This window comes from Desmodus rotundus, chromosome 8, assembly GCF_022682495.2.
Source record: "Desmodus rotundus isolate HL8 chromosome 8, HLdesRot8A.1, whole genome shotgun sequence".
NCBI classification, from domain to species: Eukaryota; Metazoa; Chordata; class Mammalia; order Chiroptera; family Phyllostomidae; genus Desmodus; species Desmodus rotundus.
In genome coordinates, this window is record NC_071394.1 from 53,471,455 (window position 1) to 53,488,974 (window position 17,520).

The 17,520-nt window shown below is 36.2% G+C and overlaps 1 protein-coding gene across 4 annotated transcripts in view; it reads right to left on the minus strand.

Moving 5' to 3' along the window:
* SPIDR (scaffold protein involved in DNA repair) overlaps positions 1–17,520 on the minus strand; it is a 345,021-nt gene that overhangs the window by 319,251 nt on the left and 8,250 nt on the right. For 3 of the 4 annotated variants that reach the window (XM_045186106.2, XM_024578257.3, XM_053929628.1), the window contains exons 2-5: positions 16,547–16,702; positions 15,641–15,707; positions 10,220–10,297; positions 5,265–5,428 (exon numbers count right to left, since the gene is read on the minus strand). In XM_045186106.2, coding sequence (XP_045042041.1) covers positions 5,265–5,428; positions 10,220–10,297; positions 15,641–15,707; positions 16,547–16,702 — 465 coding nt within the window. The remainder of the gene's footprint in view (positions 1–5,264; positions 5,429–10,219; positions 10,298–15,640; positions 15,708–16,546; positions 16,703–17,520) is intronic. The other variant, XM_045186107.2, reaches the window with a different exon arrangement.

Sequence of the window (17,520 nt, forward strand, 5' to 3'; positions counted from 1 at the left end):
AAGTTTTTTCAGTCATAGGTTTTGATGATTTATTTCCCCACACTGGAACCCTGGGTTGTGTGGTCTGTCTCACTCCCCAGTTGTTCATCCTGGTTTATCTGCATACAAATGTGGGATTGCCTGCTCCACCAGCTTCCGCCTCGCCTGCCCCAGTCCTCCAGCCACCTCTTTGCTGGGAGTCCTCTCTACTCTGGCTGCCCGTCTCCACCCCTCCTATCAGTCTGGATGAAATGGTTTTTTTTTAACTCCTTGGTTGTTGGACTTCCATACAGGTAAATTTTCTGGCAGTTCTGGTTATTTTTTGTTTTTAAATTTGTTGTCCTTCTCTGGGTTGTGCGAGGAGGCAAAGTGTATCTACCTACACCTTCATCTTGGCTGGAAGTAGAATGTTAACTTTTATATAACATATAATATATATTACTTTTCAATATTAAATGGTTTTTACTGGGCATTTATATTCCATTAATGTTCTCCTCTTCTAATGGTTTCTATTATCAAATATTTAATCAGATATCGTATTTTTTGCACTATAAGATGCACCAGACCATAAGACACACCTAGGTTTTAGAGAAGGAAAATAGGAAAAAAAACCCCTGCTCCACCACCACACCCCCCTCAGTGAGCCAGGTAAGCTACATTAGGACTATAAGACGCACCCCCATTTTCCTCCCAAATTTGGGGGGGTGCCATCTTATAGTCCAAAAAATACGGTAAATATTTTACACCAGTTCTGAAATATACAATATTGTTCTAATATACTGTTCTATGATAATAAACCACAGATTTATGGTTAAAAATAAAAATAAAAAACATATGAAATGCAAGCAATATATGCTTTGGTTCAAAATTCAAAATTGCATACAAGGTTAATACAGTAAAACTAGTTTTCTACCATTCCAGAGACAGTACATATAAATTCATATTTTTTTCATTTTCTACACAATTATTCTATATCCTTTTCCCACCAACAAGGTATTTTGAGGAATATTTCATGAGCATATAGACCAACATCTTTCTTTACCTAAAATTTTTTATCAATTTTATTGAATTATAATTTAACACACTAAACCACACATATTTATTCAATTTGATCAGTTTTGATATGTGTACACTCCTCTGAAATGATTACCATAACCAAGATAAGAAACATTTCCATCATCACTAGAACTTTCCTCATGTCCCACTGTAATCCATTCCTCTCTCCATCCTCATCCCCAGTCAACCACTGACCTGCTTTCTGTCACTATAGAATCATTTGCACCTTTAAGAGTTTTATATAACTAGAATCATACAGTGTACACTCTGCCTCATTCATTTTAAGAGCCTGAGGCTAAACTGTGATGGTTAAGACATTTGGGCCTTGACTTTCATACAAAGGGGAACCATAAAAAGTATTTCAATAAGTTAGTGATAAGATCATAATTTTTATTCACATAAATCTAATAAAAAGACATCTAAGAAATGTTATGAAGCAATTGAAACAATATAGACAATAGGTGAAAGGGCTGATTTAAGACAGAAGATCTGAGGATGCTGTAGTTAAGAAGCCAAATCTACATGACCTGATAATGAAATAGATTCAGAGAGTAAAAAAAGAAAAAAGAAGCCATTAACTAAGACCAAAAAACACACAAAGGGGATGAGCTTGGGTTTAAAGGAAAAGAAAAGATATGGCTTAGCAGTAATTTTAAAATATACATACAGATGTCAACAGGCAGCTGAAAACCAATATGGAATTCAGGACAGCATCTGGTTTAGAGAAAGATTTACCAGTAACACTACTATAATCAGGCAGACCAGAAATCCAAAAGGATCTTTTCTACAACATAGGGATGCCTCTCAATGTCTGCTTGGAGAAATCCATTTTTTGAGTCACTCTTCAATGATAATGCAATATGTGATGCTTTAATATATAAATTTATTAAGAGGAACAAATGTACTTAATGAGGAACTACATGGAAGAAGTCTTGACTTTTTTAAATAACAAAGCAAGCCTAGGTCATCTCTTTTCTATGACCATATCTTTCAAAGTTCTGCCCATTTGCATGCTTCTTTCAGCTTGAGAAAGCAATCAGTGTAGATTCTGAGGCATTCAGCCAACACCAAGTACTTTCACAGCAAGGTTTCGATCATAGCTGCCACATTTACGACATATGCAATTTTCTCACAGTCACATACATCACTTATCTTTTCTAACAGTTTTCTTGTCTTAAAATTAGTTATAACATCACAAGATTGCTTGAAGGTTTAAATGGAAAATGTACTGCTCTCACCTGAATGCTGAAACTAATCATATGTTGAAACCTAATCCTCAAAGTGATGGTATTTAGAGGTATGATCTCTGAGGGAAAACCTCATGAATGAAATCAGTGTCCTTATGAAAAAGCCCCAAAGAACCGTCACTTCTTCCACCACGTGAGAACAGTGAGAAGACAGCCTTCTATGACCCAGAAAGCAGGCCCTGACCAGACACTGTATCTGCCGACACCTAGATCATGGAACTTCCCAGCCTCCAAAACTGTGTGAATTTAATTTATGTTGTTTACATGACCCAGTCTATAGTATTCTGTTAGAGCTGCTTAAATGAACTAATACATATACAAAAAGCAATTAGTACAATATAAAGTCTAGTGTATGTTCAAATGATTTATTTCTTTTTCTTTTAATCCTCAACCAAGGACATGTTATTGATTTTAAAGAGAAAGGCAGGCAGGGAGAGAAAGAGAGAGAGAAAAACATCAATTAGTTCCTCCCGTGTGCGCCCTGACCAGGAATCAAGCCCACGAACTTTTTGGTGCATGGGACCATGCTCCAACCAACTGAACCACCCTGCCAGGGTACAAGTGATTTCTCTTTTTCTCCTTTAAGGGAAAAGCCATTGACTGCTATATTTTTCTTTGTATTATTTCAAAATTATGAAATAAATATAACAAAAAAGAAAATAAGCTTCTCCAATAACTCCACCACCAAGAGATACATTATTTACATTTTGAAGAACTATGGATGCTTGCCATTCACTTCTTATAACTACATATATTTATTATTCGAAAGTTACCCTAAAACGTCTGTGTCATACTATAACTTGTAATTTTAACAAGGTACGGATGTGAGTTACAAGTACTAAAAAGCCTGTGTGCAACAGTTTCTCAGTTAGCTAGTGAACCCGGCACCCACCCAGCATCTCCACCGATGCGGCACTACCTTCTTTCTTACAGTTGTGATTACTTATAGCAGCTTTGAATTTTAAAATTCAGTCTGTATCCACTCACAAATTTCTAGGCATGCAAAGAAGCAGAAAAATACAACCTATAATGAAAAGAACTATCAATCAATAGTAAGAAACACAGAAATGACACATGATGTATTTACAGAAAAAGCCATTAAAACTATTTTAAATATACTTTATTTGTTCAAAACATAGAGCAAGTATGATCGTGGTAAGAAGAGACATAGACAACATAAGATTCATATAAAATTTTTAGAGATGACAAATACACTGAATAGTATTAACAGCAGTTAGACACTGAAGGAATAAAAGGTTATTAAACTAGAAGATACACAGATAGAAGACATTCAAAATGAAACAGAGGGAAAAAATGATTCATAACACAACATCAACAAGCCTAATTAATATACATATAATTAGGAGTCCCCGAAGGAAAGAAAAAGGCAAAAAACTTTCCAAATGTGATGAGAACTTTAAACCCATATGTGAAGAATACAGTTAACATAGCAAACCTGGGATAGGTATCTTTCGAAAGCCTACCTGTAATGTTGATCCTTGTCTACCTCTGGGAACCTCGATTTTAGGAGGCTTTCCACCATTCCCTAAGTGACAGAGTGGCTCCCTATGCTAAAACTGTGCAAACAATAAGGCTTATGCTGACTACCGGTTTTCCTTCTTGAAATCTGAAATGTTGGAACCTGCTACACAGAGTGCCTACATTACCAGCTGCCGATGGAACTCTGGGCACTGAGTCACTAATATGCTCCTGGCCATACAACACTTTACACATGTTGTCAAAACTCACTGCTGGAGCAATTAGGCATATCTGTGTGACTTCCCTGGAAAAGCACTCTTGGAAGAAAGTTTCCCCAGACCACACCTAGGCAAACCACAACCAAAAATCTTAAAATATCAAGAGTGATACTATCTTCAGGCTTCTTCAATTTTCTTCCCTTTTTTTAATCCTCACCCAAACACATGCTTATTGTTTGTTTTTTTTTTTTTTAAGAGAAAGAGAGAGGGGAAGGGTGGGAAAGATGGAGAGAAACAAAGATGTGAGAAACATCTACTGTTTGCTTCTTGTATGCACCCCAATTGGGGACTAAACCAACAACCTAGGTATGTCCCCTGACTGGTAATCAAACCCGCAACCTTTTGGTTTACGGGATGACACTCCAACCAACAGAATCAGCCAGGGTGCTTCAGTTTGACAGCAACCCTGTAACTAGAAAACAATGAAGGCTTCAAAATTCTGAAGAAAAATTATTTCCAACATAAAATTTTACACAAATTTTCAATCACATATTAAAGGAGATAAATGCATCTTCTGACATGCCAAGTCTCACAAAATTATCTTTCACAAATCCTTTCCTGAAAGCTTCTGGAAGATGTACTCAATCAGAATGAGAGAAAACCAAGAAAGAGGCAGACATGGAACCCAGGATTATGACACTCCAAATAGGAGGAGTAAAGGGAATTCCCAGAAAGAGAATGAAGGGAGACCTTAGGATGGCAATATCCACAAAGCAGAGAGGATGCTAAGTTCAAACTGGAGCAGTTAGAAGGTTGTGGGAAAGAGTTCTCCAAGACAACAAAACTGATAAAATGCCTGCTATGTCTAAAAATCTTAACAGGAGGGCTATGCAAAGGTGAAAACATTGAACTATGTAAACAAAACACCAAAATAATTAACTGTAAGGAAAATAAAGACTTGCGAAGGAAAAGTAATCATAATTAATATCTACCTTAGCTACAAATATTATTTATTCACAAGTATGTAATGTTGAGTACTAATCTAACCAAACCATGATATATCTGCTCTGAAAGAATGGAGGGGTGGGAAAAGTTCAATGGGTAGCAGGTTGAGGGCAGTGGGTGAGGAGAGAACTCTGTATTTATCCATATTTAGAAGTACATTACAAGCATGTTATCTAGAGATAAGGAGGTAAAGAAGAAAATAAGAGTCAAAAGTTATCCTTGAAGAAGGATTAACAAATGCCATAAAAAGAATAAAAAATTCTGAAACAATCATTCTTACCTTAGGAAGCTCAGAAACACTCTCTTCACTTGTCAAAGAATGACTGCTTGCACGAGAAGCCGAGTCTGATATTTCCACAGCACTCTCGCCATCTTCAAATTCATTGCATTCATTAGTGTCTTCCCTGTCACTGTCACTGTCCCAGTCAACACACTGGAGTTCATCTAGAAAATACAATTATAAATTATATACACTAAATACAATTTAAACACAACTTGATTAATTTTTAAATCAATTTTTTCTATTCTCAGTAGTTAAAAAAGATCCATGTTGCTCAATAATTTAAATATGTATTAAAAAACAATGAAAAGTATATTCCTACTACTCTTATCACTAGTCATCCTATACTTCTCCAAACTCTTACCGCACTCCAGTTCTCAAGTAACTACTTCTATTAATGTTTTTGCATCCTTCTAGAGCTTCTCCAGCCTGTTAGAGCTGTTAATTTTGTCCTTTCTGATGCTTTTTTTTAACTTAACATAACTGACAGGTTTCTCCACATCAGTAAATATGAAGCATCTTCATTCTTTTCTGTAATACAGTATTCCATTGCATAGCTGACCCACAGTTTATTTAATCAATCTTCTATTAATAAAGATTGTCAGATTTTCACCCAAAATTTTTTTATAGATTTCTCTCATCAGCAATGAAACAAAGTAAATTTAGGTAATAGTTAACTTCATAAGCATTATTATCTAGATGATACTTCTGCAAAATTTTAATATGAAAGTTGTATTATGTTCATATATCAAGTAACCAAATATACTAACTCTAATTTGCTATGCTTAAAAATATGAATAATTAAGGATAAATTATTCTCTGAGGTATGGCATATAACCTAAACCTTTCCTGCATTACAAGGAGCTGTGAGTACTCCTTCACAGCTGCTTCAGCCACTAAGAGGGCTAGTAATATATCTTGGCCCTATTTCAGAGGTCTGATAGTAACAATCTCACTTCCATATAGAAGTAATGTTAAAAATAAAAAAACTTACTAGCTTTAATATCTGAAGGTAATTCAAAGTAGAAATAAAAGAAAAATTTAAGTTAAAGTTAAAAGTGTAAGATAAAGTAAACAAAAAATAAGTCTCCTTTAATCAGATACTGTTGTTCCAAAAGATGAGGTAGAAGTCCACTATAATAATTACAAAAACTGGAGGTCAGAGAGGTCTTAGAAAAGGAGTGCATGCTGGCAATTATTTCCCATATCTTACATCTCATTCACTCATGAAAGCTAGACAAAGGAATGCATGAGAAATTCTCCAAACTGCTGAGTTCTCACATCAGGAAGCCAAGGAGAGCCAGAGGAAGAGCATAAGTGCCCTCAGAGCTCCTGCCACTGCAGCCAGTACAGTGCAATTTTGAAGCATTCGTTCATTCAACAAAATCAGTGCCTACTAGGGGCGTATGGTGCCATTCCAACACAACAAAATACACACACAAGAGAATACAGAACACTGCTCCCAATTTGGACAAGTCCACAGCGAACACTACTTATAGGACAGTAATTCTCCTAGAACACTACAATGTGATGAGCACTGTAAAATGATCTACCATGTCCAAGGCTAACAAGACCTTTTATTTGGTCACAATAATTTTATGAAACAGGCAAGACAGTTACTGTTAGACTAAAATTTCAATATCACAGGTGAGAAAACTGGGTTTCCAAAAAGTTAAGAATTTTCCTAAAGTTACATTTAAAAAAAATCAAGAGGAAAAAAATTTTTAAAGAGAAAAATATCCTAACAATTTTAAGTCAGGGCTTTTCCCTCTCAACTCTAATTCTGGGCCTTAAAGCCCCAAGACTCTAATCCAATACAGCTGGATGAAGGCCTGGGAATGTTATTTTTAAAGCTCACCTAGTAATTCTGATAAGAAGCCAGGTCCAGTAACCACCAGAACAGTGTTGAAGAACACAGCAATAAAGTTAGACACTCCTGGCTCAGAATATTAGTTGGCACATTTATTATGTGACTCTGGGTAAGTGACTTGACTTCTCTTAAATTCCAATTTTCTTCTATAAAATAAGGATACTTAGCTCATAGCATCTAATAGATAATAAAGGAAATAACATACATATATCCTGCCAAGTGTCTGGGATAAAACAAGAACTTGATAAATGGTAATTAAAGGTAAAAAGGACAAAGTAATAAAGGTAAAAAGGACAAAGTAATAAAGGAAGGAGATAGAGGGAAGGGAAAAAGGAAGAGAGAAGAAAAAGCTAGACAAGCAATTGTGCTCCCATTTTAATTCAGCTATAATTCATACCTCACTATTCATTCATAAAAAGCATACATTTTTTAACAATGAAATTATGTTCTGAGATGTGTGAAGACAAATCAAGTTTCATAACAATGAATTTCATTTAATATGGTTGAAATAACAATATTTAGCTTATGTACAAGGTCTGCCCAGAAGGTATCCAGCCATGTTATATGAAAAATAGAGACATTTATTGAAGAAGATACAAGATACAAGAAACACTGTACATAGAACAATGACACCTCAGTCCCCTTCAAAGTAGGCACCTTGGGACCTCACACACAGTTCTCCCAATCTCCATCAGCTCTGCCCTGTTGTATTTTCCTGAATCTCATCAATGTCTGAAAATTCTTCCCTTTCAACGGTGATTTTAGTTATGGGAAAAGCGAGAAGTCACAGGGCACCAAACCTGGGCTACAATGGGGCTGAGTCACCTGGGTGATTGGATGTTTTACCAAAAAACTGCACAAGAAGATGTGATGCATGAGTGGGTGCATTGTCGTGATGAAGTTGCCAATCACCAGTTGCCTATAGCAGCAGCCTTCTGAATCATCTAAATAGTTTCCGTGTAGGAATGTTCAGGCTTAATGCAAAATCTGATGCAGATTCATTGCTCTACTTGCTCAGTCATTTTGAATGGGATGGCCACACAGTACACATGCTCACTCAATGGCATCTACCACCCCAACTGACTGACTAGTAAGTGAAGTCATCATTATTCACCCAAGTGCATTCCAGTCCACTCTCCTTGGCTGCAAGGTTAAATTGATGCTGCGCAAACCATTCTTGTTATATTAACAATGGCTGGACCTTTTCCAGACATACGTCATATAACCTTAAAAACCCACTTCAGCCCTGGCTGGTGTAGCTCAGTTGGTTTGGCGTCACCCTGAAAACCGAAAACTCACTGGTTTGACTCCTGGTCAGGGTACATGCCTGGGTTGCAGGTTCGGCCCCCAGTGGGGGCACATAAAAGAGACAACCGATCAATGTTTCTTTCTCACACTGATGTTTCTCTCTTTCTCTTTCTCCCTCCCTTCCCCTCTCTAGAATCAAAAAAAAAAAAAAAAATTAAGAAATCACTTCACCTGGCTATTACTAAAATGTCAACTGGTAGTTACCAGGATGTCATACAAAGTGGCCAAAAGAAAGTAGTCACCTTTTAAAGGAGATGTCTGTACAAAGGTAAGGTTGAGCAACTAAGTAACTAAATAATGTAACCTGTCAAATGTCAAAGTAAGAGTTAAAAAAGTCAAAGTTTATTCTGAAAGCATAAAAACTTTTATATATCTTTAATGAGCTATATGACAGGGGACTCAAAACAAAAACGGAATTATCTTCTGGAGATGAGCCCTTTGTAGTACAGGCTTCCCCCACTAGGTGAGCATTCAAGGAACTCATCTGTGTACCAGCTAGCGTTGTTGTGAGAGGCTGCATTCAGCTTCAGTGAATTTTTCTGAAAACTCTTTCAACACATCTGCCTATTTCATGATGGGTGATTTACTAGTGCACCTGCCCACACCATGCTGAGTGTTCAGCATTTCTTGACCAAATACAGCATGACCCTCCTGCCCCACCCTCCCTATTCACCCAATCTCACCCCGAGAGACTTCTTTTTGTTTCGCCAGATAAAAAAAGTCCTCAAAGGGAAACATTGCATCAATGAGGAAGAGTTGAAACAAAAAAAAAATGACAAAAACACTGAAAGGCATCAAAATTGACGAGTTCAAAAACTGTTTTGAGCAGTGGAAAAAATGTCTCAATAGGTGTATTACAACAAATGGAGAGTATTTTGAAGGTGACTGAAGTTTAAACATGTAAGAATCAATACACAATTTTTTAAACATAAATTGCAGGGTTGTTTTGGGTACTCCCTTGTATATTTTCAAATATGTATAATAACATGATTTCCATAATTTTAAGTCTGTGGTTTCCATCTTGGGGCTAATTTGTATTTAGGGGACATATGACCACATTTGAAGACACTTTTGGTTGTCAGGACTGGACCTGGGAATGCTGTTCTCACCTAGTGGGTAGAAACCAGAGATACTGCTAACCACCCTACAATGCACAGGAAAGCTCCTCTCCCAAACAAAAAATTACCTGGCCCCAAAGGGCAACATGTCATGGCTGAGAAATCCTGTTTTAACTATCAAAAGCAGGATATAATATTGAATATTAAAAAAATGCCATCAGAACAGAAGCTTGGTAGTAAGTTATATTTCTACCACACACTGGTTGTCATAGTATTTACCCAAAACAAGTTAGAAAGGAGGCAATGTGGGTGTAGCATGAAGTAGTTAGTTGAGAGAACTGGCTTTGTCATCAAAGAAATCCAAAGTGGAATCCAAACCAATTCTCACCATGTCCAAACATAAGTTGTTAACTATAAAAATACTCCTTGTAATACCTCTTAGAGCTATTATAAGAAATATTAAACAAGAAAATATTTCTAAAGGGCTTAGCCTAGAGGCTGGGACTCAGTAAGATCATACATAATGAATGCTAAGTATTAGAAAAGGAATGTAATTTTTTTCCCAATATTGAACCCAAAACATAATAAAAACTGGATTTCTTACACAATTGTCAAGTAACCCTCTGAACATAATCTTCTGAACATAAAACTCCTGGTACAAAACCTGTCTATTCTAGAACCATGACCATTACTTCTCTGTGTTTTAAAAAGTGTTTTACCTTCACCTGACTCATCACTTCCACTGGAACTCCAAGTTATTTCCGTAAGCCCACTGGTACTCTTAGATGTGATCGTTTCTGTTAAAGAAAAGGAAAATATATAAAAAACAATCACCTATTATAGGTATCACAATGAGATTCAATGCATGTCTCTTTGATGAAGTTACAAATAACACACATTCTGATGCTAGTGGGGACAATGTCTTATGTCAAATCTTCCTGCCTAAAATTCTATGTGGAACCAGGGTAAGACGCTTTAAATTGAAGCCATATCACAAGAAGAAAAAGAAGTAGAACTGTTTGAAATAAATTATAAAAGACAAGAAAAATGACTGAAGCACACAAAGACAATATTGAAATAATTATGGATTATATAACTTCCTAGAATACTTCCTAAGAAACCAAAAAAACGGCACCCAAAACAAAACAAATCACAGACTACAAAACCATAACTTATGTATAATAGAAATGCTGCTGTGCACCTCCTTTGCCATATTCAGAACAACGGTCACAGAAGTACACTTAAAACTCTTAACAGGAAAACTTTATTTAATTAAACTTATTTTAAGATAATAGAACATATAGTTACAAGAAATAACAGAGAAAATCTTTGTATTCTTGCCACAGTTCTTCAATTGATATTTTACAAAACTATACATTATAACAAAAATATTGATACTAATACCATCAAGATATAGACAAGTTCTATTGTCAGTAGGATACCTTATATTATTTTAATTTTTAAATTGTATTTCTCAATTACAGCTTACATTCAATATATTTTATATTAGTGTCAAGTGTACAGAATAGTGGTTAGACAATTATGTAATTTTTGAAGTGATCCTCCAGATAATTGCAGTACCCACCTGGTCCCTACATAGTTACAATATTATTGACTATATTCCCTATACTATACTTTACATCCCTTATTTTATAACTACCAATTTGTACTTCCCAATCCCCTCACCTTTTCCACCCAGGCCCCCATTTCCTTTTCCATCTGCCAAACATCAGCTTGTCTCTACCTTTGAGTCTGTTTGTTTGCTTGTTTTTTCCATTTATTTTGTTCTTAGATTCCACATGTAAGATGGACAAGTCTGTCCTTCTCTGTCAGATTTGTTTCATTTAATATAAACCTCTAGCTCCATCCATGTCATCTCAAATGGGAGGATTTCATTCTTTTCATAGCCAAGTAACAACAGTACACTATATAAGTACCACATCTTTATTCACTCTGGTGATGGGGACATGCATAGCTTCCATGTCATGGCTACTGTAAATAACGCTGCAATAAACATAGGGACGACAGTGCCCTAGGTCCATGCGTGAGGAGGACTCAACATAGGGACGTTGGTGACTGTCCCTCTAGCCCTCACCTGGAAGCCATACAACTCAGTCTCTCTTTGTATGACTCTGGTGGACCCCTAGCAGTTTTTCTATTCATGTTCATAAACAACCTAAAATGCTAGCGTTACTAAAACTGTCTATCCTTCAAAATATAAAATTAATCTGTTCAGATTAACATAAGAATCTGTATTGATTTAAATAGCTACTAAAACTAACCTATGCAGTTGCTTGCAAAAACACTATCAATCTTTCATTATTTTGCACCCGGAAAAGTAAATCAAAAAGGAGGTGGATGGCTACCTACTGAATGTGTCTCCCTAACATTCACATGTTGAAACCTAATCCCCAACGTGATGGTTTTAAGAGGTGAGATCTTTGAGGGCTCCACTCTCATGAACAGAATTACTGTCCTATAAAAAAAAAAGCCCCAGAGAGATCCCTGGCCCCTTCTGCTATGTGGTAAGGCAACAGGGTGCTGTCTCTGCACCTTGTACTGAACTTCCAGCCTCCAAAACTGTGAGAAATAAAATTTCTGCTGTTTATAAATCACCCAGTCAATGGTATTTTTGTCAACAGCCTGAATGGGCTGAGGAAGGAAGTTAGCACTATTCTTGTGATTATATAACAAATTCATGGAATTAATAAGCCTATGAATTATAGGCACTTAACCGTATAATTTATGTAGGTAAAACCACTACAAGGAATTTACTAGTCAGTAAATCATTTTATCTGCTGAAAAGGGTTATTCTTGAAATCATGTCCCATTCTAGAGAAACTCCAGGAAGGACACCAGCCAGACTGTAGGAATACTTACCACGCATGTGTATTCTGGGGATGCACTATGTGCCCGGCACTATGTTAGCACCTGATGTCATGGGTCTAACACCAAAATTTATTCATATATTAAATTTCACACCCAGCATCTTAAAATAGGGCCTTATTTGGAGATAGGGTCTTCACAGAGTTAATCCAGTTAAAGTGAGGTCTTTAGAATGGCCTCTAATCTAATGACAGCGTCATTACAAAAAGAAGTAATTTAGACAGAGAATCAGACATTTAGAAAGGGATGACAACATGAAAAGACATATGGAGAGGACAGCCACCTATAAGCCAAGAAAAGCAGCCAAGGGAATATCCTAAAAGGAACCAACCCTTTCAATACCTTCACTTTGGACTTCTAGCCTCCAAAACTGTCAGATATGAAGTTTCTGTTGTTCAAACCACCCACTTTGAGATATTTCATTATGGCGGCCTTAGCCAACTAATATACCTAAGGATAGAAAGATGAGCAACAGAGAAGGGTCTGCCCTTAAGAAAGCCATGGTCCAATGAGAAGAAAACCAGGTCAACATAATCCTAAAAATTTAGTAATGCATCTCAAGAATCAGATTTTTGACCTCAATAACAAAATTTTTGCAGGGTATTTCAGGAAAAAAATAAACATTAGTTTCTGTTTACTTCATAGTTTCATTTTGTTGGTAAATACATTTTTTTAAAAAGTTCTGCCTTTTTAATCACTATCACTATCTACAAAGGTTCCAGCTTCTTTTAAGTTTTTATCTTCTTCCATCTCCCTTGAACATTCTGGCAAGATCCTTTGCTAACATCCATATGCTTTCTTCTCTCACCTCTTCCCACCTCCTCTACTTCCTCCCTTTCTTTAGTCTTCTCTGGTTCACAGTCCTTACAGATGAATAAATACAGACATGGAGACACATCTCTGCCTTTTTTGCACTTTGCAAAAGTTCATTCTCCCACTTCTTTCCCAGCTCTGATAAAAATATTACTTCTACACCCTAAAATTTCTGTTAATAGTCTGTCTTTCATACTTTAGATGCTACCATTTTTCAAATGAGCCAGTTCAAAGAAATGCCTTGAATCTCTTTTTCTATCAATTTCTATTTGTAAGCTTTTATTACATTATTAACAAAATTATCTTCCTTTCACAAGCTATTTATGTTGTAAATAAAGTAATTATACACAGACATAAGCTCTTTCAGCCTTTCAGAATATACTGAATATTCTACAGAGTAGCAAGTACAGCACAGTGGCTCAAATACTGGGTTGGTCAAAAAGTCCAGTTAGTTTTTCCCATAAAATAAAAGACATATTTTCCATTTTCATGAATAACTTTATTGATTTGGATATTTTGAGTACATTGGCTATCTCCCACGTGGTAGAACAGTGGTTGTTCTCAATTAATGTCTCAATTTGATTGCTACCAATTTCAACTGGTCTACCCAACCGTCATCCGGCAAGAAATCTCCAGCATGAAGTTTCACAAACCACTTTCAACACATTTGATCAGTCACGGCACCTTCTCCACACACTGCACAAATCTTTTTGTGTTTCAGCTGCATTTTTACCTTTCTTGAAATAATAAGGCATAATATATTGAAAATGTTGCATATTTTCTTCCATCTTCAATATTAAAATGACTACACAAAAATTCACCAATTGTTCTAAGTTTGTTATGACAGATGTCACAATACAATCTAACACAATTGTTTCAAATGAAGTTAAAGACAACTAAACCTACTAGAACCATCTAATAGAAAAAAATAAATAAACTTTTTGACCAATTCGATGTATACTGGCATGAGGAAATCAATTCCAAAAGATCGTGTAATTAGATAAAAGGCAGCAGAGAGGAAATCAATTCTAAAAAATCCTTTTGTAATTAGATAAAAGTCAAATCCAAGTTGAATTTAACTATACTTAAAATGTCCAGAGAAAGATATGTCACATCTATGAAATATTATTTTCTTCATGCAATATATTATGATACTTTAGAAATCAGAATTAACTGATCTTTGAAAAATCACAGCATTTTGCACTAATAAGAAAAATTCTGCAGACCCATTAGAAGATTATGGTATTACAGAAATATGTGACAATTTATTTTATAATACAGAATTTTAGGAATTTTTTAAACTTTGAGGAAATTTATTTTCACTCGCAAAAAAGAACCCTCTTAAATGTTAGTGAAATAATAGTATAGCTCAAAGTGTTTAGTCTCTTATTTACAGAGTTTTCACATTCTGCAGAACTATGACCAGGCTTCACATAGTTCTTTTTGCCATCAGACATTACAGCAATTGAGCCAGGCATTTTTATTACTTTTTTTTTAAGTTCACAATAATCCAATAAGGCACACATTCTTAGTCCCATTTTCCAGATGTAGAAACTGATGCTTGGCATATTTAGCTTGCTTCCCACGATCACAGAGTCAGGATGCAGTCAGGATACTATGTGCCAAATGAGATCCCTGAAGTCTCAAGCCCCTACTCTCCCTGCCTGCCGACAGCGTTAACTGAGCACGGCAGCAGAGTCAATGACCTACCTGATACCCCAGCCCTCTTCTTTCTTACTAACTAAACCCCAATTTTATTAGAGTAGCAACACACATTTTTAAAAATCTTTAATTTCACTGAAGACTCTTTAGTGGAAGTAGCCAAATATAACAGGTTCTGGCCAAAACCAGAGGTCCTGGAAAGGGAATTTCTTCCCAGACAAAAAGTTCACTTGGAGAAAAATCTTCAGGCCCTATATTCTTCCTGAGAACTGGGCCTAAAGAGTTCAGCTTCCACCTCATAGCCACAAGGAAAAACCCCACACTAAGGCTGCTGAACTCAGAAAGAGCCCCATTTTTTCAAACACTCCAACAGAAACTCTATTTGAAACTTTAACGGAAAGCTTTCCCTGATTTGCCAGGTTAAGAATTTCATTGCCTTAAGTAGTATAAGTCATTATTTTGCAAATCAGAGCTTTTTTCAAACCTTGGAGCTATGATCTTGAGCTAATCTACTGGGCTCTGTTGATTACAGCAAACCCAGAAAGGGCACACACAAAACTTTAATAATTACCTATAGGAAGCAGGAAAAATGGGGTAGATAGTGACAAAGGTGAGAGAATTCTGAAAAAAAAAATCTTATTACATTGTTTGAATGTTTTTTAACATGAATATATTATCTATTCAAACTATGTAAATAACAGTTTTAAAAAAAAGCAAATAAATCATAGAGGATATATTATCCTTATACCTTTTCTATCAAGAAATCAACAAAATATTACCTTTTTTGGGACTAGAGAATAATTCAAGGTGCTTTTCTGTAACAGTCTTCTTTTCAGCTGCTAATAACTGTAGGTAGATAATAATAAATAATAATAATAAAAATAACAAGATAGTAATTTATGTGGCAGGGGCTAAAAACCTACAGTAATTCGCAAAATATTCAAAACCTTAACTACACCTTCTTTAACATGTTCCTCTGTTTTCCTTTATTTATATTTACCAGTAATTATTCCCAAAGCACACATTCTTCATATACTTATAAATTTTTCCTGAATCTAAACAGAAAGCTGCCTAACATTTAGCTTATAGCAGTATTCCTCCATATTATATTTCAAGTCAAATTTACAAAAATTAACCACAATATCTCACTGCCAAAGGATTCTGAATATATATGCATTTCATAAATATACTTCTTATAAAGAAGAAGATGCTCAGTGTTCTTCTGAGAACATTCTCAGAAAATTCTCAGTAGGTATCCTTCATATACAAAGAAGTATAAAGGCTCTACAAGACATAAATAGGTGAATACTATCTTGCCACAGTTATTAAAAGAATTCAAAAATGAGGGAAAACCCTGGCTGGTGTAGCTCAGTAGATTGAGCACGGGCTGTGAACCAAAGGGTTGCCAGTTCAATTCCCAGTCAGGACACATGCCTGGGTTGCAGGCCAGGTCCCCAGTGGGAGCCACATGAGAGGCAACCACACACTGATATTTCTCTCCCTTTCTTTCTGCCTCCCTTCCCCTCTCTCTAAAAATAAATAAATAAAACCTTACCAAAAAACGAGGGGAAAAAGTAATATACTGATGACAGTGCCCTGATGGAAAATAAGGAAGGTAATTCCAAAGAAATATAATTACAGTGGCCTAAACACTCAGATTCTAAACAATTTTACAACTACTTTACCGGAGTCTCAGAAGTATCCTGAAATCCTTCTTCACACCTGAGCCAAGCTTCTGAGAGGGAAGCAGCTGCCCCCACTGTCCTGAGGCCTGCTCTTCTGAGTCGCAGTGGACTGTCTCCTGGAAAGGACGGGTATTCCAGATTCAAATTTCTCTTTCTCTGTAGAGATAATTTGTAAAGAAAAAAAGATATCAACTTCATTAAATTGACAACTAACAATATGGAAATCCAGGAATGGCAGCAACGAAGGCATAGTTTTTATTTTTATCTTTTTATTTAATCTTCAATGTATTTTTTCCATTACCATTTAGTGCCCTTATTACCACCCCTCCCAGTAGCAATCACCACACTGTTGCCCAGGACCATGAGTCCTTTTTCCTTTTTGCACAATCCGTCCACCCCCTTACTTCCTCCCCCCCAACTAGCTGTCATCCTGCTAGTTTCTAAATGTTTCTGAGTCCACACTTAAAGAAAGGATAATGAGGTAACAAAACCAAAAGTGCATGGAAAACAGTAACAACCAATTAAGGAAGTCAAAATACAAATGGGTGAGGGTCAACAATCAACCCTCCAAACTCATGCATGGCATCTTACCTCAAAGGCAAGAAGCTGAGAAGCAAGGGAACAAAGGAGCCGCTGAGCACACAGACATCCCGGTGTTCACTAGCAAGTGAAGCAGGCCATCTGAGAATGGTGCCTCAAAAGGGGTGAGGGCAAGGGCTCCACCCAAGATCCAAGGGGTGAATAAGTCTAGGACACTTAAAAACCAGTCAGCTAGGACTACCTTCCCAGAAAGGGCCCAACACAGAGGAGAGAACTGTTGGGAGTGGAATCTGTTCAGCAGCAAAGGGATGACAGACAAAACAAAACAAAACAAAAAGTCCAAATTGAGTGGTGGAGGGGAGCAAATCCAAGAAATATCTAAACAACAAATAAATAAGAGGACATATTTTTGCAAACTACAAAAACAACAGAAG